Here is a 23,116-nt window from a genome sequence, read left to right as displayed (position 1 = left end):
GGCTAGAGCAGTAGTCCGCATGCGCTGAGCCGGGCACCTGCGAACCCGCCCTCCGGACGCCTTTCCTGGCGTCCTGTCTCCTAGCAACGACGCTGGCCTTTCCAGGAATCGAAATTTCTCTTCCACATGCACCGCCCTCTACCCACAAACCCCCAGATTGCAGCCAGCAAATCCCCTTTACACCGGTCAAACTCCAGACCCTCCACCCCAATTTACTTTGGTCTTCTACCCTACCTCAATAATTTGCTCAGAATCAACCCTTGTCCACCAAGTCTCTGAGCTTCTCTCTCATAACATTCTGGGTTCCGCCATCCCCAGGGACTGGGCTGTCCAAACTGCTCTCCTGCTCCTTGTTCCAGTCCCGCCCCAAGACTGCCGCCTTTAGATCATGCCTGGAGGTAAGGACGAGGGATCGTGGGTAGAACAGTTGATTAGTGGTAGAGGCAGGCCTCCAAGAATAAAGTAATTTAACAATTGGGCATATCTTCTCACAGCCAAGCTTGCCCAGAGTCCAGAGGAAGGGGTTGTGTGCATTACCGAAGCCCTTATCACTAAGCGGAACTTGGCCTTCCCTGAGGATGAGTGTCTGTCAGAGAAAATGTGAGTGTACCTGGAAGGAAAGCGGTGCTGGAAGTCTGGAACATAGTCCCTTGAACTGTACTGACTTGTCAACTCATCTTTATCCCTCTCTTTACTTACTCCACACATCCAATCTGTGATAGTGTACAGTTGATTTTCTCCCCTTAAAAATCATTCTTTCCTTTTCACCATGCCCCCCTCAACTGTCTTGAATAAGGCTGTCATCACCTCTCAACAAACTCCTAGTCAGTCTCCCTGCCCCCAGTCCTGGCTTCCCACACCTTTGCCAAAGTGATCCTTTTAAATAACAAAGAAGATCTGGCACTCTCTGATGGAAACTTTCTTGGCTCCCTAGTACCTCTAGAATAAAACCCAAACACCTTAGCATGAGTTGACTTCTCTACCTCTTCAGCCTTATTTCTTGCCACTCTCCACAAGTGTGAAATTTTCCTTAGCACCTTACAACTCAGAGTGGTTCTGGGGTTGGGGAGCGGTAGCACTATCTCCTGAAAGCATGTTAGAAATGAAGAATTCAGGCCCATCCCAGACCTACTGAATCAGTCTGCATTTTATCAAGACCCCCAAGGGATTCATAGGCACATGAAAGTTTTGAGATAGGCTAGATCAACACATATTCCTTATGCTTGAAATGCCTTCTCCTCATCCCCTCCTTACCCTCCTGGCTACCCCCTACTCGTATGTCAGATCCTCTAGGAAGCATTCCCTGGCCCCCAAACTCTGGACTCAGTGTACAGCCCATGTGTTCCCTTAGTCCCTTGCACTTGCTGCTGTCATCCACTTGTCCTAGATGCTTGGCCTACTTCCCTAATAGTGATGGGCAGGGACACATTTATTTCTAGTGGGCACTCAGTAAATGTTGTGGAACTAATGAATGGGTGGATGGAACAAGTGGTTTTCCCTCCAAGGACCACTTCAAAGGGAGGCAAGGAAGGATCTTCCTGCAGATTGCCTCATCTCTATCCAAGCCCCTGCTTCCACCATCCAAACTACCCCGAGGAAGGCTTCCTTTGCTTCTGAGTCTCTCCAGGAACCATAAACTGCCATCACCCAGTTTTCTAGTCCAAAGGCCTTACTCCTCTCTTACTCTGATTCTCCCCAGTGCCACCAACAGAGATGCATGTCTCCAGGTCAACCCAGTGTCATGATCTGGACACCATCTCATTAATCAAGGTGTTCCTGACATCTGATCATCACCCCTCCTTGAAACACCTTTCCTCCCTTTCCCATCTTTCCTGCTAAGAGACCAGAGAAGTGGCACTCTGTTACACCACCCTGCTGACCATTCTCCCAGGTTTCACACTCTTGCTGAACTGCAGACTATTCGCCTGGACCGGGAGGGGATTACCACTATTGGGAACCTAGAAGGCCTCCAGAATCTTCACAGCCTCTATCTGCAAGCGGTAACCTCTTCCCCACTGCCCTTCCTCCCCATCCTCCCTCCCTGTGGACCAATCTGTCTAATCTGAAAAGAGCCAGTCAGGTCATCTTGTCCATTCCCTGGTGTTCAGGCAGGCAGACCTTCACTGCAACCATTCCCAGGTGATTCGGTGATTCTCCTGAACTGGAAGCTCAATCTTGCCAAGAGAGATCCTGAACATACTCTTGAATCTTGTTTTTTTTGTCCCTCTTGGTCCAAAAGTTGTTGGTGTCTACTCTGAATCTTTCATGTTATATAGCTCCAGCCCATTTCCTGTTTTGAAGAAAAGGAAGAAGGAATCAAGAAGATTCCTCTGCATTCTTCAGAGCCTTGAAGGCTGCTTGGTGGTGGTGGTCAGCTCCTCTTCAGCTTTCCTCGGGTTGAATATACCCAGCTCCTCCAACCTTTCCCCGCATAAACATTACAAAGCAATCTATGTTCATTGTTTCTCTGTGCCTGCAAGCCAACACCAAGGCCTTCTCCATTTCCCTATGAGTGGCCCCTTGGTCTTCTGATTTCCAGATCACTCTTTGGTTGTGGGGTGAGCAGGGTATACTTTAATCAAGTTTGCCCAGCCCCCTAGTTTACACCCTTAACCATCCACCTAGAGGAAGCAAAGTATCCTAAGGTGGTGACAACCAGTCAATGAGTGGGGAGATCATGGGATTGGGGCTTTGTCCCTTTAAAGGTCCCCCACCCAGCTGACCTCAGCTTGGTTCCCTGACCTTGGTTTCTTCCTGCAGAATAAGATCCAGCGAATTGAGAACCTGGCCTGCATTCCCTCCTTACGGTATTTGGTGCCAAGACTCAGGCCGGGGAGGGGGCATGACGTGGGAACACCCCAGTGAACTCGTTCAGACCTCTCCAAGCCTAGCTTCTTGTCAACTGAGGACTCAGCAAATCTAGCTCTGCTTCTCTCATCCCAGAAGGCCATGTGTCCCCACTTGTCATCCAGCTGCCTGGTGCCCTCCTGCTTTTTGCCAGCTGCTCTGAGTCAGCTGTCTCTGCACCTCTTTCTTCTCCTGCAGCTTCCTATCTCTGGCAGGAAACCAAATCAGGCAGGTGGAGAACCTCCGTGACCTCCCACACCTCCAGTTTCTGGACCTTTCTGAGAACCTGATAGAAACACTGAAGCTGGGTAGGAAGATCCTTGCCATGGCTCAAGGAATAAGCCCTGAGTGGGGCCCTCTCTCTGCCTAACTCCCTGGGCTTGCTCTGGAGGCGTACCCTTCAGGAGCCAGGAAGCTGTGCAGAGGGGCAGTGGCTTTGGGCCGGAAGGTAGACGTGAGAATCCCATTCCCCCTCTCTCTGGTGTGCGCAGATGAGTTCCCCCAGAGCCTTCTCATCCTTAATCTGATTGGAAACAGCTATACCAAGCAGGATGGCTACAGGTGAGGAGGAATGGAGGGTGGGAGGAAAGGGGTGAACCTGGGCTCTGTCTCAGCCTGTAAAGCTGGGATCATTGTATGTGGCACCTTCTCCACCACCACCCCAGCTTAGGTCAGCCCCTTTTTCCCTTACAGCCCCATAACCCCACATGGAGCCAACCTTTAGGTCTTTGGGGCGGACCACAGACCCATCTCTCAGCTCCTGAACACCACCCTCCCGGTGTGGTTGCTGTGGCTTGTGTCTGCACATCCTCCCAGTCACCACACCCAGGAGCCTTCTCCTGAAAGCCTCTTTTCTTTCTGCCCTTCAGGGAGCTGGTAACAGAAGCCCTGCCCCTGCTCCTGGACCTGGACGGACAGCCTATATTAGAGCGCTGGGCTTCAGATGAGGTGGATCAAGCCTCAGGCAGTGAGGATGACGAGTTCCCAGAGCTGAGTGGCCCATTCTGCTCAGAGCGAGGTGACCCCCACTTTCCAAGGCTTGCAATCTACCCAGAGCTCAGCCTTACCCTGTGGGGTCTAGGGGAAGCTTAGATGGCACTAGTGTCTGGGGAGGTGGTCCCAGGCCCAGATCAGCCTCTGGGCAGGAGGAGGAGATGCAGCCAGAGCCAGATACTAGCCTGGGCGTGCAGGCCACTCATCCTCCCCGCCCCGGCTTTAGGCTTCTCCCTGTCAGGGATGGCAGGGGGTAGTCTGCTCAGACAGTCAGCCAGAGAACTTCTCCCTCAGCCCAGGGATGCTCCTGCTGAGCTGGGGGCTCCAGCCACCAGCCACCCTCCCGGCCCCTCATAGGCTTCCTCAAGGAGCTTGAGCAGGAGATGAGCCTGCACAAGGAACACAGGCAGCGGGCAGCCCTAACCGAGCACCTTCTGAGGATGGAGACACAGCCCATCCTCACTGACCTCCCCCAGCTCCCTGGGGCACCCACGACTGAGGACAGTAGTCCTGTCACGCCCAGGGAAGGGAAGGAGGCACCCCCCAAACCCACCTCCTTGCCACAAGCCTCCCCTGCCACCAAGAAACTGTGCCCTCTGGTTTCCAGAGGCCAGCAGAGCGCTGTCCAGGCAAGGGGTAGGGCCAGAGCGGCCGCAGCCCCCAAGGACTCTCTGGCTAAGGCCCCCAGCACAACCAAAACTGTGACCAAAAGAATCAAGAAATGAAGTGCAACTCAGCCCATCACCAAAGCCCCAGGCCCAGGGAATGGTGAAGGGCAAGGAGAGGGCCCCCCTTCTCAGAGCCCTCACCTGCGGCAGGAGCCTATCCCCAATAAAGTGTCTCCAGGCCTTTTGTGTCACCTAGGGGCCTCTCAGGAAGCAGTCATGAAGGCACTGGGAACAAACAGTGGCAGAAACACAACCTGATTCTAAAGAACACATTTCTGATCTTTCAGAAACTACCCAAAGGATGGCACACCTTCTCAGGTCCCACCTGGCTTCCTGGCTCCTGAGTGGGCAGGAGGCAGGCAGCCCTTGTGGAACAGGCCATCTCACAGTGGGCACATCTCACTGCACCTACGGAGTGCCCTTGTCAGCTTCAAGCCGAGGGCCAAAACCCATGATTCTCATTCTCCCCAGAGTAGCCACCTACTGTGCCAAACATGACCTTTCATGCACACACACACACTCCTGAAGGGGCTGCCTCCTCTCCTCACAGGTCCCCTCTAGCATCTGCACTGTCTAGTCCCCATCACCCAGGTCAGCAGGGCTGCCAGAGGCCCCACAGGCAGCTTAGAGCTGCCCTTTGCCCTCACGTGGCTCTCCCAACCCCTGGACCTGGATCAAGTTCACTGAACGAGGAAATCACATTTATTAAGGCAAAGGCTGAGTTGGCCACTGAGAACAAGGCTGAGGGGTGTGAAGGAGTTGCTGAGATCCTGTTACCCCAGGGGTCCTACGCCTACCCCCAGCCCCCTGCAACCCAGTCCCACCCAGGAGGAGCTAGGGTGCTCAGGGATACACCCAGCTCTCCCTCTCCACAAAGGCCTGGAAGAGGCTGCCCAGCTCCTGGGGGGAGGGGGCCCACTCCCCGGCTAGCAGCCCCCGTACAGCGTCGAGGCCTTCTTGCTCCAGACGGCACTGCTTCTGTCTGAGCTGCTGCCCCTGATCCTGCCGGGAAAGGCAGAGATGAGTCGCAGGCATAGGAAGTACAGAGCCGCTGACATTGTCCTGGGCAGCTGGCTTAAGAGGGAGAGACTCCTTTCCCCAGCTCTGGAGTCTCTCCTCCACTCCCAGGTCCCCTCATATTTCCAGAGTCCCGGTTGGGGCTGGGGGAGGTGAGTCATCCCCCAGGGGTAGCCCCTACTCCCTAGGGGTTACCTGCTCACTCTCCATCAGCCCCAGGGCCGCTTGGTGTCCACGGTAGAGGGTGTGCTGGCGATCTACCTGAGTCTGGAACCGGGGCAGGGTCCGGACTGGGTCCTGGGCTCCAAAAGTAGGGGAGAGCACCTGGGGGGCCTGCGAAGCCCTCACCCCAAAGATGAAAGGTTTGAACACTGACCTAATGGGACACGAAGGAAGGACCAAGTGCTGTCACATCTCGCCACTCCCCTGCCTGGCACAGTCTCCCCAGGCTTCCTGCCCTAGTTCCTCTGACCTGGAGGGGTCTGGGGTAGCTGTGAAGAAGTGGACACAGGGCTGTGTGGGATCTCGGGGCAGGACGGACACCATGCTGGCCGTAGTGCAGAAGCCTCCAGAGTCCATACAGATGCCACTCTCCTTGTTCCTGAGGATGCCCATCATCACCTCTGCCGTGATGCCCCCTGCCAAGGAGGACAGGGTGAGGGGCCCCAGGGCAGTAGGGCAACCTCCAGCCTCAGAACAAAACCCCCAGAGCGATGGGAGGGGAGAGAGGCTAGCAGTGCCGTGGCCCTCCTGGCCCCAGCCCCGCCCACCCACTGACCTTGCTCTTGCCGCAGCAGCTCCCGCCCAGCGTGGAAGCGGGCCTTGGCGGCCTCCATACGCACGGGCTGCTGGGTCAGGGAGAAGGCCCGCGTGAAGTCAAAAGGGCCCTGCCCATCCCACCAGCCCTGGGCCAGGGCATGGGTCCGAAGCTCCGAGTGTTCAGCCGAGATGTCTGTGCCAATGCTCAGCTGGTTGGAGATATTGCGGGCCCCCTCTGTGGAGGAGACAGGATTGCTCACTTATCATTAAGCACTTATTCTGGGCCAGACACTCGGCTAGGTGCAAGAACATGATGGTGAGGAGAACAGACCTGCCCTTTGGTGGGGGTTGAGGGTGCAAAATGATCACAGAAGCGTGAGTTTGCAACTGTGATGAGTGTGATGAAGAGGCACCTGCTTGCATGTAAGGGGGAAACCGGACTACCAGGCAATCCAGAAAGGCTCCCCAGAGGAAGTGGCAGGTTGGAGCACAAGAGGACTTAACCAAATCAAGGGGGAGGGAAGTTCCCCAGTGGGTTCATTTGTCATCTCCTTGGACGTCCCTGTCACCGAGAAGTTTGCACCTGGATCAGGCCTTCCCTGCCCCCACCATCTTTCCCACCCTCTCCCAAAGCTGGCAAGAGGCAACACCTCTAGGGGCAAGCCCCAGGGCTGGGCCTCACCCTGGATCCTCTGTGCGGCCCACAGCCTCCCTGCCGTCTCCAGCACCCACGCCTCAGTCCGGTCAGCCAGCAGGAAAGTGTTGTGGTAGCAGAACGGCGTGGGGTCCTCCCGGCAGCTGCCCCCCTGCCCGTAGCGCTCCAGCAAGCCTGTGATCACGTGCAGGGCCTCCTGGGCTGAGCTGCCCCGTTCTAAAGCCAGCCTGGCACAGAGAGGTCCAGGGAACAGAAGGGCAATGGGGTGTTGGTGGCTGGTAGCAGAAGCTCCAGTGGACAGAAGCCCAGAAAGGTTTGGTGACAGGCCAAAGTCAAGCCAAAAACCTGCCCACATTGGTTGTATGAAGCAGTTAGGTCAATGTTTTCAAGCTATGCTCTGAGGGTTTCATGGAAAGGCCTGAAACATAGTCTGAGAGAGAGAAGTGCCCTGAATCCCCCAAGCTGCTCTTCAATCTGAGTTGCTCTGCTTTTATTGGTTTTATAAAGTAGGACTCTACATTAGATTTCGTGTGAAAAAAAATTTTTTCTTTTGGAAAAAAAAAAAAATCAGTGCCCTATTACTGGGCCACATCCGGGGTCTCCTTGCCAACCACGGGATGGAGCCAGGACAGTGGGTGGCAGGCGCAGCCTCCCTGGTCATGGCAATGTGGGCAGAAAGGGAGGCCCTTGCGAACCAGGCTGAGGGGAAGTCAGTGCTCAGCCCAACATCGGGTGCATTGAGGAAACGAGGGAGGGCAGGGTGCGCACCTGAGTAGATCCATGCCCAGCAGGGCTTCCCCCTCCCCGACTGGCTCCTTGGTCCACACCGCCTCATTGCCAATGCAGACACCATGCTCGTTGGCGCCCATCTCGGCCCCCCACAACCAAGAAGGGCGGCTCAGGATTACAGCATGGGTCTTTGACACCTGTTCCACTTCAATGTAGGTACACTGAAGGTAAGGGAGGAGAAAGGGAGAGACACCTACACGGTGAGGGCACTGTGCCAATCACCTTACACAGCCCTTTGAGGAAGATCTTATTATTCCCATTTCACAGATGAGGAAACTGAAGTCAAATAATAGGCCAGTTCCAGGTGGGTAGACTGGAAGCTACTCTTTCCACCCACTCTGGTGGCTTCTCAGATTGGGGAGCGAGGAGGAAGGTCTTAACAACTGCCTAGATCTGCCACACCTCCCAGCACCCTACAAGGCCTAACCCACCTGGAGCTGGCTCCCAGGGACATGAGTGCCTGCTGGTACAAACACCACCTCCTGCACCTCATCCCGGGGCCGGTCTGAGTTCTTGGCAAAGATCACAGCTGGGATGGCTGAGGCTGGGGGCACTGAGACAAAGCAGTCGCAGGAACGTGGGATGTCCGGGCTCTCCGATGCCATCTGGGCAGAGATGGGGATGAGTGTGTACTTATTAGCCGCCACCTCTCCACCACCCTGGCTAGACCTCTTAGGGGACCCCTCTCCCAACACATGCAAACAGACACTCAGGGCAGACACTGCCTTTAGGTTCTGGACTCTCAGCATCTCACACTCGATGTTCGCGACTTGCGCAGCGATGGCACCCACTCTTCCCCCAAGCTACAAGCTTGGGAGTCAGCAGGCCAGGGCAGACCTCAAGTTCCAGAGGGCCCTGCCCTAAGGGGAGCCCTGGCCTTTCCATGCAGTTGCGGGACCATCTCCCTCGCTACCCTAACCCTCTCCAAGAGTCCCACGCCCCTCTTCTGTCCACACTTTCTCGCTTCCCCAATACTGTAAGCCCGTCACACCTTCAAGATCCTCAGCTGAGTCCCGAACGCCACCACCTCCTCCTGGGGTCACATCCGTCCCATTGGGCGAAGGCTCCCAGGTGACCTGGAAGGCTTTGGTCTCAGGGGGCGGAGCCGGAACCGAGCACCTGCAGTTCCGCAGTATTCCACCAGGGCGCGCGCCAGCACCACTTCTTGCAATGCAGCGGCCCTCAAAAGAGTTTTGCCAGAACCCCTGCTCTTCCTCGGCGCCGCTTTCAGGCTCTAAAATGCTACGAATCCGTGGGCACCTCCCGTGGGGTCACTATAGGGAGCTGAAGCCGGGCTTAGGACCCTACGTGAAAAGGGTAGAAAGAAAAACCGGGTTGATTTGTTAGAGAGCGGGCACTTCTGGGACAGCTGAAGATTAAGGAAGGACCTTAGCTTTTTGTATCCCGGCTTGAATTCCAAAGGCACGATCCCACGCTGTGCTTCTCCCCACCCCCACAAACCCCGGCAAATCAATGAGTGGTCACAGGCCAGGAGGTGTAGGGATAACTTAAGTTAACGCATTTTTTTTTAAAGGCACTTATGCTTAAAATCCATCTGACCCTCAAAAGGCCAATTTGATCCCACAGTGCTCAAACTCAGGAAAAATAGCTTTGAAAGAAAAATCGAAAATGTCTAGTCTAAAGTTTCGGTGCCTTTACATATAGTGAAACTGAAACAGCAAAGGCAAAGTCTTAGCCAAAGGGGCACATATTGGTGTGGAGATGGACTCCAATACCCAATGTTTCTGCTTCCTGGGTCATTTTTCTCTCAACTGTCTCCATAACCAGCATTTAAGCAAAAGCATCTTGCATCCTTTTTGCTCTCTGGAGCCCTCCAGGAATGTGGGAGAAGGGAGACACTGCAAATTATCTATCTACTTCCCCCACCCTGCCAACCAATCAGGGCTGCTGCTCAGAGCCTTGGCCACAGTTTCCCAGTTTGTGGTCACTCCTGGGATGGGAATGAAGACAGAGGCTCAGGCTCCCCCAGGAGGCAGGCTGCAGGCAGGTGTGCCAGATAAGGCTGTTGGGGGATCTGAAATCTGAGATATTTCCTAATTGCCTCTAGGTAGTCAAGGCTGATTCCCAAGAGGAAGCTGTCTCCAGGGAGATGGATTTCACTTTCAGAAAGGGGACTGCCATTTGTAGAGAATGACCTGGGCTGGGCTGCAGGTAGGGGACAGCAAGTTACCTTGAATTCTGCAGACTGGCATCTCATCTCGCTCCTGCTACGGATCTGCAGGGTCTCTTCAAGCAGGGTCTCTTTACCTGCAAGGGCCTCACTTTCTCCAGTGGCAAAATAAAGGTGTTGCACTAGATCTGTGGTTCTCAACCACAGGTGGGGTGGGGCAGGATTATTTTTCAACCACATGACTCCCACTGCACAACACAATACTTTAATACCCTTCTATTCAAAGTATCCATGGCCTGTCTGCATCAACATCATCTGGAAATGTATTAAAAATGCCGAATCTTGGGCCTCACCTTGAACCTACTGAATCAGAATCTGCACGTTAAAAAGACCCCTAGAGGTGAAGTTTCACAAGCATCATTCTAAAACACTAGCAAGGGGCATAACTCAGTGGGGTGTTGGGGAGTGAATCAGGGAATCGGGGTATCTTGAAGAATTCCATGGGTGATTCTAAGATGCTCTCTATCTGGTAAGAATACCTAGACGTTTTGGTTCCTGAGATTCTTTCAAACCTACAGTGCTCGCATGCTGAGCAGTCAGCCTCACTAGCATTAATAGGAAGATGAAGGCTGCTTCTGATGCAATGTGGGGAGGGGTTGTGAAGTTGCCACTGGATGTCATTCCAGAAACACACGTCAAGGCTGCATGCTGGCAGACAGGAGCACCCACTGGGCCTGTGGCAAAACTGGCTCACTCCTGTGCTTCCCCAGCTGCCGCTGTGGGGCAGGAACAGGCCAGAGAAGTGGCGAGGTAGCAGCGCAGCCCCAGGGCAGTTCAGTTCCCAGGCTGCCTGCTCCTCTGTCACTTTCCCATTGCTGATTTCACTCACCCACCCTAGAGGGATTCCACTCCCACTTCCCAGGAGAGGAGGTGGCTGCTCAGAGAGGTTGCCCAGAGGGTCAGCTCAGATGTTCTGATTTCCCGCCCTCCCTGCCCCTCCAGGATCCTGCTGCTGGGAGCCCAGAACTGAGGGGTCAGAGGTGGCCTTGGGCTCCATCATGGGGGCCAGGCCAGCCAGGCTGCATTGCTGCCAGGGTAAGCAAGCGAGCAAGCGTCAGGGCCCCACCAAAGGCCCCCGCTAAGAATGCAGGTCAGCAGGAGGAGCTGCGGGGGGTGGGGGAGGAGGGGAGGAGAGGTAGCCTCAGCCCTGCCCAGACAGGCCCAGCCAGCCCCACAGCTGCCCTCCTGTCCCTGGGGGCAGCAAGAGGGGAAAGGAGGAGAGGACTTGCCAGGTTCCTGGGGTCTAACTCCCTCAGAAGCAGGAAAACAAGAGGTGCCCCAAGGAGTGGGGAGGACATGAGGTCATGGAAACACATGCCTGTCCCTCCTCCCAGGCTTCTAAATCCAGGAGCAGGTGGAAACAAATGGTCCCCCCAAACCAGTCTGGTTTCCTTTGTAACCCCTAAATCATTCTGATGCCCCCATCCCTAGGTGGCTTTAAACTTTGTGACCCCAAACTCTTCTAAAAAATAGTGATGAATGAGTCAATCTGAGTACCAGATTTGGCCCTGAGAAGCGGGTTAGGAGTTGAGTGGGGGAAGATAATTTTAGCCAAAATGTAGGATGGGAGGAGGAAAGAATACAATACCTTGCCCTCTTGAAGCCAAAAACTGATCCTTCCTAGCCTCGGAGCTCTGGAGTCATGAGGTTTTAACTCATTTGACACGAATGAGACACCAACTGCTTACCAGGCATTGGGCAGGTTGGGAGAGTGTATACAGATGGGTATTGCTGCATATCCGAGGGCACCCGGTGGGTCCAGTGAGGGAACGTTTTGTGCACACTGGGGTTGTGTAACTGCAGCAGGCCTACAGCTGGGAGTTGCAGTAGGAGCTTGCCTTCATACTTTCCAGCTGGGTGGGAGCCCATCAGATATCTTGGCTGCCTTTCATCGCCTTGTCCCTGATAGGGATCATCCTGGGTGAAGAAATGGCTGTCGATCACCCCCACCTCACTCACAGCCAGAGGGACAGACTGACAGGCACACCCCCATGGGAGTGGGGTGAGATTGCCAAGAGGCTAGCCATCTCTGGGAAGGCAGGGAACCAGATTCTTGGCAGGGGAGGGGAGGCAGGGGACTTGCATGTGGAGGAGGAAGGAAATATCTAGAATCTTCTCATCTCCACAGGTGATGACCAGGGAGGGACAGTCAGCCCAACCATCAACCCCCAGGGAGCTCCTCTCTCCTTCAGCACCAACCACCTCAGGGGCAGGATCAGACCCTTCAATCAGCTCAGTTCTGCCCCAAACAAAGGGAGATGAGGCTGCCTGGGGCTGCAGGATCAAAGATCAAAGGAAGTGTCCACCCTGCCCCATAGCCCTCCGGGTCCTCACTGCTGAGGGACACTGAGTCAAGAAGGAAACCAGAGCTGGAAGACAAATGAACCAATGATGTAGTTGATGACTTTATTATGGCATAAAAAACACAGGCAGTTTCTTCCTCTTCCTCCTCCCCTTCAAAGTGGGTTCACAGCAGTTAAAGAAAAAAAATTCCTACATTTCTCCTCTAGGGGGCTGCCTAAAGGGGGCAGACAGCCAAGCAACCTAGATCTATAAGGAGGGGAGCAGAAGAAAACCTACCCAAACCCCTCACCCACACACCTGAGAGCCCCAGCCACTATGGGAGGAACATCTGTGTGCCACCCCCACCCCCAACACCAATTTGGGAGTTCTCCTTAGAATGGTCACTGGAAAAGGCTGCCCTGGTGGCACAGGGAGAGGGTGACTGGTTTCAATGGGTGGAGGAGAAAGGCATCCCACACCCACGATGCCCACCCCTTTTCCCCCTCACCAGGCAACCCGCAGGCACTGCCAACTCTCTCCTGTCCTCAACCCTCTCAGCAAGGAAAGGGACCTCTGATTGGGTTAGCAGGAGGTAGGGAAAAGAGGGAGCATAAAGAAAGAACATTACTTCTTAAACTACCCCAGGCCTGCTCATAAGTCCCTCAGAGAGTCACCCTGTCCCTTTTAAGAAGGGCTCTCTTCTACACAAACCCATGTTCCCACCCAGATCCCAGCCCCACTTCCCATAAAGCTCCTAGTCCTTGGACTGGGCTCCAGCGACCCCAAGGGAGGAAGAGAGGCTACGGGCCTAGGCCACAGGACCCTGGACAGGGGTGAACAAGGTGGGGTCTCCCTGGCTAGAGACCCCAGGCTCAGTAGAGAAACACACACACACACACACACGAGTACACACAGCGTGCACACACACACATGCCCTAATATTAAATAAAATACCTTTTGCTTATAACTTAAAAATCAATACACAACTAATCCTCACATAGGTTACTGGGTGGAGATAGAGCAGCGGGGGGGGGGGGGGGGGGAACAGAAGCCAAGCCAGTGGGATTCTTACTGCCTCACCTTGAGCCTGGGAAAGCCCACCAGCTCCAGACCCTTCCCCCATCAGCTTCCTCTCCTTTGCCTGGCTCGCCCCTGCTGGGCTTCGCCCCTCCCCACTCCAGGATCACAAGCAGGATGTATTTCTAGCATCTAAAGGGAACAGGGACAGCTTCCTGGACATCACCTCAGTAGGCAGACCCCTTCCAGTGGGAGAACAACTCCTTCATATGGAAGGGAGCCCTCCTTCCCCATAGGCTGGATGGGAGGAAGGAGCCCCTGACACATTCTGCAGGAGGGGCCAAGCCTGCAGCAGGGAAAGGGAAGGGTCCTGCTAAAGAAAGGGTGAGGCTTAGCTTCTGGGTGACCAGGCGATGGCCAGTTAGGGGCAGAGTCCTCCACTCTGAGCGGGAGCTGCTGGAGATCCCTCTGCTGGGATACCCCTACCTAGCCCCAAGCAACAAGGTAACCCTCTTCCTTCCATCGTTGAGAGGAAGACAAATGAAGGAGGACCTAGAATGAGGGGGCCACATCTATTCTAGATCAGAGTCTTCTGGCTTCCTTGAAAACCTACATCAGTAACAGATGGGGAATGTGGACTGCTGAACTATTTATTTTTTATAAAGACCAAGGGTTTTTTTTATAAAGGTATTTTATATTAAGGTATTTTTTATAAAGGCCAAGACTAAAACCAAGTCAGAGAGGGAAGGGCTTAGTTCCCTTTCTCTCATTTTAGAAAGGGGATGTCCTTGATCCCCCTGCTTCCCTCCCCACCCCCCAATCTAGTTCTCTCCTCCACCCCACAGTTCTGGCTAGGAAGTTATCTGGATTCTGGCCTTCTACCCTTCTTCCTTCATGGCTCCATCAGACTGTCTGGGAGGGTTAATAAGGAGGTGCATTAAAGGAGTTATTTCCCAGCCAGAGAGAGACCCTCCATTAGAGGGACCCTCAATTTCCCATACCCCATCTCAGCTCTCTCCAAAAACACTAGGGGTAAAAGCACTATACGGCAGATGAAAGAGATCTGGGCCGCAGCTTTTATGTCCCGGTTCCCAAGAGCTAAGGACGTGTCCAGACAGCTACCCTCAGCGCCTGGGGCTGCCCCACTCCTCTGTGTTCCAAGGGGGCAACGTCTCCTCCCGCTGGTCCCCTCCCCCCACCTGCCGCGATAGGGGTACCCCGCCCTAGCCCCCAGCCCAGGGGCGTGAGCGGACAGTGAGGAAGGGTAGAACAGAGGGCCATGTGCAGTTCCTCCCGGCCCAGCCAGTCTAACGGGTCCCGTCCAGCCACCGAGACTAAAAACCCCTAGCGCCCTGTCCCCCTGGCCCCGCACCACTTTTCCCCCTTTCAATAAATAACCACATTCTCCTGTTACTCAAGCCGCCCCCCAAGGGCATTAAGCCAGGGGACCCTCTTGTGATGCCTCCAGGGGAGGCCAGCGGGGAGGCGGTACCCCAGGAGCTCAGTTGGAGGGGGCCGCGCTGCCCTCGGCCTCCCGCTTGCCTTTCCCCGCTGGGGACTCAACCGCTCCACTGGCCTTGCCCTCGCCCGTGGGTGCCCCAGAAGCCTCCTCTTTGGCGCCCTCGTGGGTTTTCATGTGTTTGGCCAGGTGGTCGCTGCGCATGAAGACACGGCTGCAGACTGCACAAGGGAACTTCTTGGTGCCGGTGTGGGTCTGGAGGTGGCGCTGCAGCTCGTCTGAGCGCGTGAATCTCTTGCCGCAGAAAAGCCAGTTGCACACGAAGGGACGGTCGCCGCTGTGCCAACGCAGGTGCGCTTTCAGGTGGGACGTCTTGGCGTAGGCTTTCCCGCATCCCGGGATGTGGCAATTGTGCAAATGCTTCTTCTTGCCCCCATCGGGCCCGCACGGAGCCCCCAGTCGTTCGGCCTCCAGACAGTTAGGACAGCGGCACGCGGTCTGGCCTGAGCTTCGGGGCACTGACCGCCGGGAGCCTTTGGGCCGGGCTGCCCCATCCAGACTGGAATCCAGCCCCTGCGACTCCGGGGCGGCTGCTTCCAAGGCCTTAGCCCCGTCGGGAGGCCCTAGGAGGTGCTGCCCTCCGGCGGCTGGAAGGAGGTGGTGCGGGTGTGGGTGCGGCGGCGGGGCACAAAGCTGGTGGTCTCCGATGTAGCCCCCCAAGCCAGCCTGAAGAGCCCCGGGGTGGCCAGTTGAGGTCAGCGCGCCCTGAGTGTGCTGGAGATCCATCCAGCTGGTGCCCGGATGAAGGTCCCACCACGAGCCATCCTCGGTGCCTGGGTGAGTCGGCCGGAACCACGATTCATAATGGTGTGACATGTCCGGCTGCAGGAGCTTGGAAAAGGGTCCTGGGGCCAAGGGACTGTCGCTTTCCAGGTCCTCACAGGTTACCCGAGAGGAGGCCCCAGGTAGCTCATAGCCCTGTGTGAAGTCCACCTCGGGGCCCAGCGGGAGGCTTTGCAGCTCTCCAGGCTGCAGCGGGGAGGGGTAGTCCCCGGCCTCCGGGCTCGTGTGGCCCTGGTATGTTTGGAGAGGTTGTAGATCAAGACGCGGCGGGGAGGCGTGAGGCGCGTCCGGGTGCTGGCTGCCCAGAGAGCCACAGACAGCGGTTAGCATTGCCGGGATCCGGGATGGGGTGGGGATCAAGGACAGTCAGGGGCACCTCAGGTGGGACCTAAAGGACGCAAAGAAGAAGTGAAGAAAGTAACCAGGGTACTTTCCATCCTAAACCAGATCCCCTCCCTGCAAAGGGCTCCTCTCTGGCCCCCAGGAGTTAAAGAGGAACACACCTCTGGGTGGGGACTAAAGATCAGAATAAGAGAATTTGAGAGTGCTAGGAAGGGTTGAAGGTGTGAGGTTCTTGGCCAAGAGCAGAGGATGATGGAAGTCTACCTTTTCCTTGATGATCCCTACTATAGGTCCCAGCTCACCCTCCATTTGGACTGGTCCCAGGCTGGTAGGTTGAATATACCTGTAGTATAGTGCTAAAACCATGCCCACACCAGCTGCCCAGGCCTGTGCAAGAAGCAATGGTATTTCTCCCCTACAGAACTCCTGCCAGCCCAAATGGAGGATCTAGACTCATCTCAGCTTCTCCAGTTTAAATCAGCACACAGATGATGTGCACAGTGAAGTGGTCTGTTTCTAAAACCCAAAGCTTGAGGTGGCCCGACTTACCAAAGCAGGTTCTGAGATAGCAGAGGAGCCCTCATTCCATCCCCGAGGCATACTCAGTGGATGAGCATTTCACTGCCCCACACCAGCTCCCTGCCTGGCCAGGTTGCCTCAGCCCCACCAAATCCACTCCCATGACTTCCCCGACCCCCTTCCATCAGGGAGGGACTTCACCTCCCTGGGGTGCAGCTGCATGGCCAGTTTGGGGGGGAGGGTACTTTTCCCTACCAGAGAAAGCTAAGCCCTCTTCCCTGCCCTGCACCAGTGCTAGCCAGCTCTCTGGCTGCTACCCATTTTCTCCTCCAATCTAGGGGAGACCCAGATGTGAAGCTTCAAGAGGTTGGCTTCCCCAGAGAAGGGGGTCAGCCAGAGAAAAGCTTACCAGCAAGTTCAGGAAGGTAAAATTGCCACCCTCCCTAAGGAGCGCAGGGTCAGAGTTGGGGTAGCAAGGGGCAATAGGAAAAGCCAGAATCATGGAAATTAAGAAGAATTACCCAAAGAGATTATATAGAGGGGTGCATTCTAGACATGGATCAGTTTTAGGAGCTTCCCAGGTGATTCAAATATGCAGCCCAGTGTTGAAAACCACTGCTTCAGGTCAACCCTCTTATTCTAAAAAAGAGGAAACCCAGGTAGTGTTTGGAGAAGTAACTTGAACATTCATTTATTCATTCAGTCAACAAATATGTATTGTATGAACCTCTGTGAACCAGGTCTCTTGACTCAGTCTGTTATTCTTTCCCTAAACCATTGGGAACCTAAAGACCCCCACCTCTTTATTGACCACATATCTGACTTGCAGGTCTACCCCTTCTCACTCTAAGGCCTGGGAGCATGGGTGCCTCAGGTGTGGCATTGGTGTGCCTGGACCTTCTCTGATGGTGTGGAAGGAGGTGCAGTAGTTTAGGGCAGGAACTTCTTTCCACAGCAGGGCTCAGCTGTCCCTACCACCTTCTGCCTCTGGGACTAGGGAGGTGGCCCTGGTAGTCTGGGAGAGGGAGGGAGAGGGGGACTGGGGCGCCTACTCAGGCTCCTGCTGCCTCACCACAAGAAATGGAACAGGGTGAAGCAGCAGGAATGGAGCCTCAGGCCCAGGCGGGGCAGCCCAGAAGGGGCTGGCGGGAGCAGTGAGGCCTGGGACCCTAATAGCTTTCGGCACCTGGGAACTGCCCCCAGGGTCTAGAGGGTGGGAAGGCTAACGACCCAGGCTTCAGACTGGCCTCTCCCGATGGAGGGCCAGGAAGCCCAGTCCTGGGCTGCAAAGGCCTGCCAGCACGGTTTCGGTAGGGGAGACTGCAGGGCGCTCACTCCCAGCTTCCCCGCTCCCCAACGCGGGAAGGCGGTGAAGACCCCCTCCTCCTTCCTTCCGCCGGCTGCCTCTCCGGGATCACCGGCGCTCGGGTGGTCAGGACTTCCATACTCCCAGTCCTCAAGGTTCCAGTCCTCCGGTTGTCCCAGTCGCGCCAGTTTCCCCAGTTTCCAGTCTCCTCGGTCCCTCCAGTCTCTCCCGTCCGCCCAGTTTTCACTCGGCCAGGGCTCTAAGCCCCTCAGATCCTTCAGGGCCACCTCCCCCCAAGACCGAGGCTGTGGCGCGTTCGAGGCGCGCACCCCTTGCCGCCCCGACCCGGGCTCCTACCTCGATGCTGCGCTCGGGCTCTCCGGCACGGCGGGCTAGCGCGCTACGGACGGGCGCTCCGCGGCCCAGAGCGCCGGCGGGCTCCCCAGCAGCGAGGGGCGGGAGCTGAGGGCGAGCTGGGGATGCGACCAGACCCCGCGGCGGGCGGCAGAGGGGGGGCGGAGAGAGCCGGCGGGAGGGCCGGGGATGGGCGGGAGCCGGCGAGCGAGCGAGCGAGGCCAGCTCCGCCCGTGACTCACCCCGCGCTCTGCCTTCATCCACTGCCCTGCGCTCCTTTTTCCCCGAATCTGCGGCCCCGCCCACCTCACCTGCGGCCGCCTTTAACCCTTGCGGGCTTGGCGGGACGGGACAGAGCCTTCCCGGCGGCGGAGAGGGGGCGGTGGGGGGAGAGTCGGGGAGGGGTCGTTAACTAGGTCTCGTCCCGCCCCCTGCCTCGTCCCTCCCTGGCCCCTTCAGTCCGCCTGACGAGCGTTTAGCGCGCTCTGAAACCCGCCCACCGGCTGGAAAACTGCCCTGGAGCTGGCGGGTCTGCTGGGGGACGCGGACTCAGACCCTGAGGGAATGCAGGAGGGGGCGGCCCCGGAGGTGGTAGAGAGCCACCCTTCGGGAGCGGCTGGCCTCTGGCCCTTGACCCACCAGCCCCGACGTGGGCAGCGCTGTCCCGGAACTGAGAGGAAAGGAGGAAAAAGGACTGAGCGCTAAGTATGCGTCCGGGCTACCCCCCAACCCCCGCCCTAAGCCGTGAGAAATTTGTGTTGCTGCCGTCTCGCTTCACCATTCCCTCCGCAGCTTCTCTCCACCACCACCACCCTCCGCCGTCCTTTTCGTTCTAGCTTTCCAATTCCCCCTCTCCGATCACTTTTTTGGGTTACCTCCTCTCTTCCCCCTGCGCCCCAACTTGCTCATCTCTGCTGCCGCCACTCGTCTCCCAGGCTCCCTCAGTTTTCATTCGCATCTCCCTTTGAGCAGCAAACCCAGCGCCTCCTGAGTCCGCCTCTCAAATACACGCTCCTCTCGTGGCGGAGGTGCTCAGCCTACGCCCTTCCACCCTCGCATCCCGCACCCAACCCCGAAAGTGGGGACAGGCGCCTGAACGGCTCTGGATATAATTGAGCGACCCCTTGCCATCACTGCTTCCCGATTGTCACCTAAATGTCTACACTCAAGGATCTAATTTTGGAGAAGCGTCTGGGATTCCTTTAAGAAAAACAAGTGCACGTACACAGTGCAACATGCTGGCAAAATTGCAGGGCGTTTGCAGCACCCTCCTAAAAACTTCTCTCAAGATCCGAGTTGGTCGAGAGGCCGAGTCCGGGTGGGTAGCGGGGTTCTCCCCTCCTTCCCGCCCGGCGGGCCTGTGTGTCCGAGTGTCTGATGTTCCCTTCCCGGTCTGTGCCACCTCTAACCACCGCATTAACCTCCCGAAATGACCCCTTTCTTGCGGGGCAATTCTGATCAATTTCAACATTTTTTTTCATTGTGCTGGTTGGCTGTCCCTATGAGCTTTGCCATCGGCTTTTTAAATTTCGTTTTTGTCTTTACCGTCCATTTTGCACAGTCGGACCGGAATTCAAACTGATTCAATCTCGCCTCTACAGCTGAGATTCCACCGTCCTGAATTTCCGTTTGGGACATACTCGAAGTGCGACTACAAAGCGGCTAAACTGAATCCACAAGCCACTTGATAATCAATGTTGTGTGTGTGTGGTTTTCCACACATTCATCTGTGCATCCTCTCTCTTGTAACACTGAAGTTTCCTCATTTGAACAACCTGAGTAAAGTCCAGAGGGTGTCCTGGGGCTTGTAGGAACTGATGTATCTAAAATACTTAGCCACGTGAGGCCACTGGTAAGCTCACAATAAAGAGAAGATACCGTGTTTTTGTTATAATTATTAAATAAGTGGATTCTCCGCAGGTGTTTGTGGGATTAAGTTATCTTCACAAAGATCTTTTGACTAGAAGTTGGTGGACCTAAATTCTAGCCCCAGCCCTATATTTGCTAAGCTGATCTGGCGGGTCAGGCTGCTATGAGCTTCAGTTGCCTTCTCCGTGAAATGCAGTTAGAGCAGCCACTCCGCTGGGTAAAGGACAGGTGCCTGGGAAGCCTAGAGGTACCTCCCAGATGTCAGGGTTGTACTTTGTGGTCAGTCTAATTTCCTTCTTCCAGACACTCAGGCCCCTGAAATGCATCTTCTCAAGAACTGCTGTGGATCTTTATGGCCATGGTTACATCTACAACCCCCTCTATTGACATGGTTTTATCTCCATTCACTCAGTCTGCAAATCTTAGCTATTTAGGTTTGCATCCCGGTTCACAGCCACATCCGGAACAGAGTTAGGGGATCCTGTGACTCAAGTTCTTGGATTAAATCTGATTGGACCAATAGGCATTCTCTGCCTCTACCTTCCTGCATCCTTCTGGCCTCTGGCTATTTCAGAAGCTAATGCACAGACACCTGACTCTGAGTTGGGGAGTGAGTACTCTCTCCCATTTATTTAGACACCAGATTGTCTTATCTTCTTGGTTCCTTCCATCTTTCCCTGGAAAGCAACCCAGAGAGGGATCCAGCCCTTGGATGGTGGACATTCCACCCCACTTTCAACCCAGGCCCCCTTTGACCCTATCCGACTCCACCCTAACCTGCAGCCACCTGGCATTCCTAGGAGCAAAGACCCTCCATCTACCTGTGGCTCCTCAGCATGAAATCCACCTGTAAAGCATTTGTCTCAGAAAACTCAGCCATTCTGGTTTCTGCCTCTGACTCAGGGCACTATCTTCTTTCTAGATCCCCTCTCCTTGCTGTCCTCTGATTCCAGCCCTTTCCATTTCCCACTTGCTAAATAAATATTTTCCTACTGAACAGTGTGCCTGGTCTGATGCTGACATGACTGCCAAGATCACCACCGCCCAGTATTCTTATCTCACCTCAAGACTGAACAACACTGCCTACCACATCTCCCACCAAACTGAGATCTGCCTGGTGTCAGGGCCATTTCTGCTCCTCTCCCTCATTCCCCCAAAGGGATAAATAGGCAGACTTTGCTACAGGTGTCCACCTCCCATTCCTGCCACCTCTCTTATTTTCATACCTCACTTACAGTCAGCAATCCATTCTGTGCTAGGAGCACCCTCATTAGTCTCCATTTTCATCAAAACCAGCATTTATTTATTGAACAGCCACTATATCCCAATATCTCTAATTCTCATGAGCATGCAGCAAAGTAGAAAAATTCCCCCAAGGATCAAAGGAATTAAATGACCTACCCAAGTTTACAGAGTAATTAAGAAACACAGAAGGAAACCAGGTCCAGATCTGTCAGGCTCCAAAGCCCTGCTATTCCATCCAGTCTTATAATGACAGTGATGATGGCCCTGGGAATCTGGCTCCCCTAGATCCTGAAGGTGGAGGGGACAGTGTTCTTAAATGACCCGTAGATCAAAGTTATCCTGATCCTGCTTTAATAGGACAAACTGGTCCCACCTCAGATTGCTGGGACAAGTCACAGCTATATCTGTGGTCCCTTTCAACTTCAATTGTCCTGTGGAGATGGCTCTGAAAATACTAAAGCTGGCCACCCCTTAAAAATGGGCTAGTGCAAGCCTTCATTTTACTGGTAGGGAAACAGAACCCCAGAACAGGGAGGCAAGCAGCTCAAAGTCATAGACAGTGATATGCAAAGCAGGGACCAGAACCCCAGGCTTCCTAATTCCTGCTTTCCTTGTTGCTTGCTCTGCTTCTCTGCTCCACATCCCCACAACCAGGCTGCAAGCTGGTGACCCTGGATACAAATCCATTCCCCCTTTCCTGTCCCACCTGCTTTCCCAGGTTCCTGAGACACTGGACAGAGTCCAGGGCTGAGGCCAAATGTTTTTCTTTCATTTGTCCATTACTTGTTCAGCAAACACTCACTGAGGGTCTTCCTAGGGTGAAGCGCTACACTCACTAGACACTAATTCTACTATAAATCCAGATACCACTCTCATCCACATCTGTTTTCAGTCTGAAAGATGATCCTAGCTGAGGATAGGACATCTGTATGTTGGGGTGTATATGTATCTGCAAATGTGTGTGCACATTGTGCCAGTGTGTATCTTTGGGGCTTGAATGTGGGGTGTCTGTTCTCAACATGTAGTGATGCTGGCTACTCCAGAAAGGGAGTTCCCCAAGGACATGTACAGTGGTCTGTCCCTCACGACTTCTGCAGGGGCTCTGTCATGCTGAACTTACATGTGCCCTGTGTATCTGTACTTCCTGGAATGAAGTCACCAGTCATCTGTTAACTGGTAAATCTGTTTCTCTCCCAGATCTCAGACCAGCCCAGTCCAAAAACCCCCAAGGAATCCTCTTTGGTTTTCTATATAGAGCCTCCAAGATCTCTCTCTCTCATCCTGCCTCCCCAATTCAGAGAGAATCAAGCCTTCCAAACCCTTCTTAGTGATTCCCCACTTTGGAATGGAGGCCTGAGCCTCTTGTCTCCTCACATGGACAGAGAAATAGTCCCTCTTCCAGTCTGTGGAGCCCAGAGCTGGCAGCCACAGTGAGGGGCAAGTGGGGGTGATGGGAGAGCTAGACTTTTAAAGGAGGTGACAGTCAGAGCCAGAAGGGAAGGTGAGAGACACAGGCAGGGATGCAGCCAAGTCCTAATGGCCTCGGAAGCTTTTAGGATAATCCAGGAAACAGTGGCCCCAGCTCTCTGGAGGGAGTAGTAGGGGGTGAGATCTGGGTCTCTGAGGTCTGCCAGGAAAGGGGATTTCAGCTGGAAAAGACAGCTGGGGGTGAGGGGCAGAGAAGCTGGACTTCCTTCCCTCCCCTGAGGTTACACAGGCAGTGGGAGAGGGACAAAATGATCCCTACAGGATGGAGGAGATGAAAGAGCATCACCAGGGAAGAGAGCTGGGGTGGCTGGGAGCCTCCAAATTCCTCCCCCTCCTTTTGAGGTTTCCTCCATAGGAAAGAAAGAAGTGCCACTTTTAAGACTTGACCCCCACACCCCTTCAGGTCAGTCCATCCCTGCAGAGCTCCCTGCCAGCGATGCGGGGCTGCTCCTGCCCATCTCTCCTGCCTCTG

At 54.9% G+C, this 23,116-nt stretch overlaps 3 protein-coding genes across 6 annotated transcripts; 1 reads left to right on the top strand and 2 right to left on the bottom strand.

Annotated features, from left to right (window-relative positions):
- Positions 1–20: 20 nt before the first annotated feature.
- Positions 21–4,688, top strand: LRRC46 (leucine rich repeat containing 46). 2 transcript variants are annotated; one of them, XM_036999069.2, is made up of 8 exons: positions 21–398; positions 495–600; positions 1,841–2,000; positions 2,761–2,807; positions 3,046–3,155; positions 3,339–3,408; positions 3,717–3,865; positions 4,198–4,688. In XM_036999069.2, the coding sequence occupies exons 1-8, from the start codon at positions 389–391 to the stop codon at positions 4,563–4,565; spliced, it is 1,020 nt and encodes a 339-aa protein (XP_036854964.1). In that variant the 5' UTR covers positions 21–388; the 3' UTR covers positions 4,566–4,688. The 2 variants fall into 2 exon arrangements, with proteins under 2 accessions (XP_036854964.1, XP_017514924.1); XM_017659435.3 differs by having other exon boundaries at positions 24–398; positions 1,892–2,000.
- A 504-nt stretch (positions 4,689–5,192) lies between these two features.
- SCRN2 (secernin 2) lies at positions 5,193–10,112 on the bottom strand. Of its 2 annotated transcripts, XM_017659422.3 has the most exons (9): positions 9,920–10,099; positions 8,720–9,032; positions 8,160–8,333; positions 7,708–7,889; positions 6,967–7,166; positions 6,304–6,519; positions 5,998–6,163; positions 5,721–5,901; positions 5,193–5,510 (listed from the first exon to the last, which is right to left on the bottom strand). In XM_017659422.3, exons 3-9 carry the CDS (start codon positions 8,331–8,333, stop codon positions 5,352–5,354), a joined length of 1,278 nt encoding a protein of 425 aa, XP_017514911.3. In that variant the 5' UTR covers positions 8,720–9,032; positions 9,920–10,099; the 3' UTR covers positions 5,193–5,351. The 2 variants fall into 2 exon arrangements, with proteins under 2 accessions (XP_017514911.3, XP_036854963.1); XM_036999068.2 differs by lacking the exon at positions 5,721–5,901 and having other exon boundaries at positions 9,920–10,112.
- A 2,199-nt stretch (positions 10,113–12,311) lies between these two features.
- On the bottom strand, positions 12,312–19,073 carry SP6 (Sp6 transcription factor). 2 transcript variants are annotated; one of them, XM_073235499.1, is made up of 3 exons: positions 18,918–19,048; positions 18,046–18,712; positions 12,312–15,909 (listed from the first exon to the last, which is right to left on the bottom strand). In XM_073235499.1, exon 3 carries the CDS (start codon positions 15,849–15,851, stop codon positions 14,721–14,723), a length of 1,131 nt encoding a protein of 376 aa, XP_073091600.1. In that variant the 5' UTR covers positions 15,852–15,909; positions 18,046–18,712; positions 18,918–19,048; the 3' UTR covers positions 12,312–14,720. The 2 variants fall into 2 exon arrangements, with proteins under 2 accessions (XP_073091600.1, XP_017514976.1); XM_017659487.3 differs by lacking the exon at positions 18,046–18,712 and having other exon boundaries at positions 18,918–19,073.
- Between the last annotated feature and the right edge of the window lie 4,043 nt (positions 19,074–23,116).

Source organism: Manis javanica, chromosome 4 (assembly GCF_040802235.1).
Source record: "Manis javanica isolate MJ-LG chromosome 4, MJ_LKY, whole genome shotgun sequence".
Taxonomy (NCBI): Eukaryota; Metazoa; Chordata; class Mammalia; order Pholidota; family Manidae; genus Manis; species Manis javanica.
This window is presented reverse-complemented; position numbering and strand designations above follow the sequence as displayed.

Excerpts from the sequence above, each read along its gene's own strand:
- LRRC46 (XM_036999069.2), top strand. Across the intron at positions 2,001-2,760 it reads ACAGCCTCTATCTGCAAGCG|AATAAGATCCAGCGAATTGA; the intron begins GTAACCTCTTCC and ends TTCTTCCTGCAG. Across the intron at positions 2,808-3,045 it reads GCCTGCATTCCCTCCTTACG|CTTCCTATCTCTGGCAGGAA; the intron begins GTATTTGGTGCC and ends CTTCTCCTGCAG.
- SCRN2 (XM_017659422.3), bottom strand. The coding sequence starts at position 8,333 with ATGGCATCGGAGAGCCCGGACATCCCACGTTCCTGCGACTGCTTTGTC. Across the intron at positions 7,890-8,159 it reads TCCCTGGGAGCCAGCTCCAG|TGTACCTACATTGAAGTGGA; the intron begins GTGGGTTAGGCC and ends CCTTACCTTCAG. Across the intron at positions 5,902-5,997 it reads GCTACCCCAGACCCCTCCAG|GTCAGTGTTCAAACCTTTCA; the intron begins GTCAGAGGAACT and ends GTGTCCCATTAG.
- SP6 (XM_017659487.3), bottom strand. The coding sequence starts at position 15,851 with ATGCTAACCGCTGTCTGTGGCTCTCTGGGCAGCCAGCACCCGGACGCG.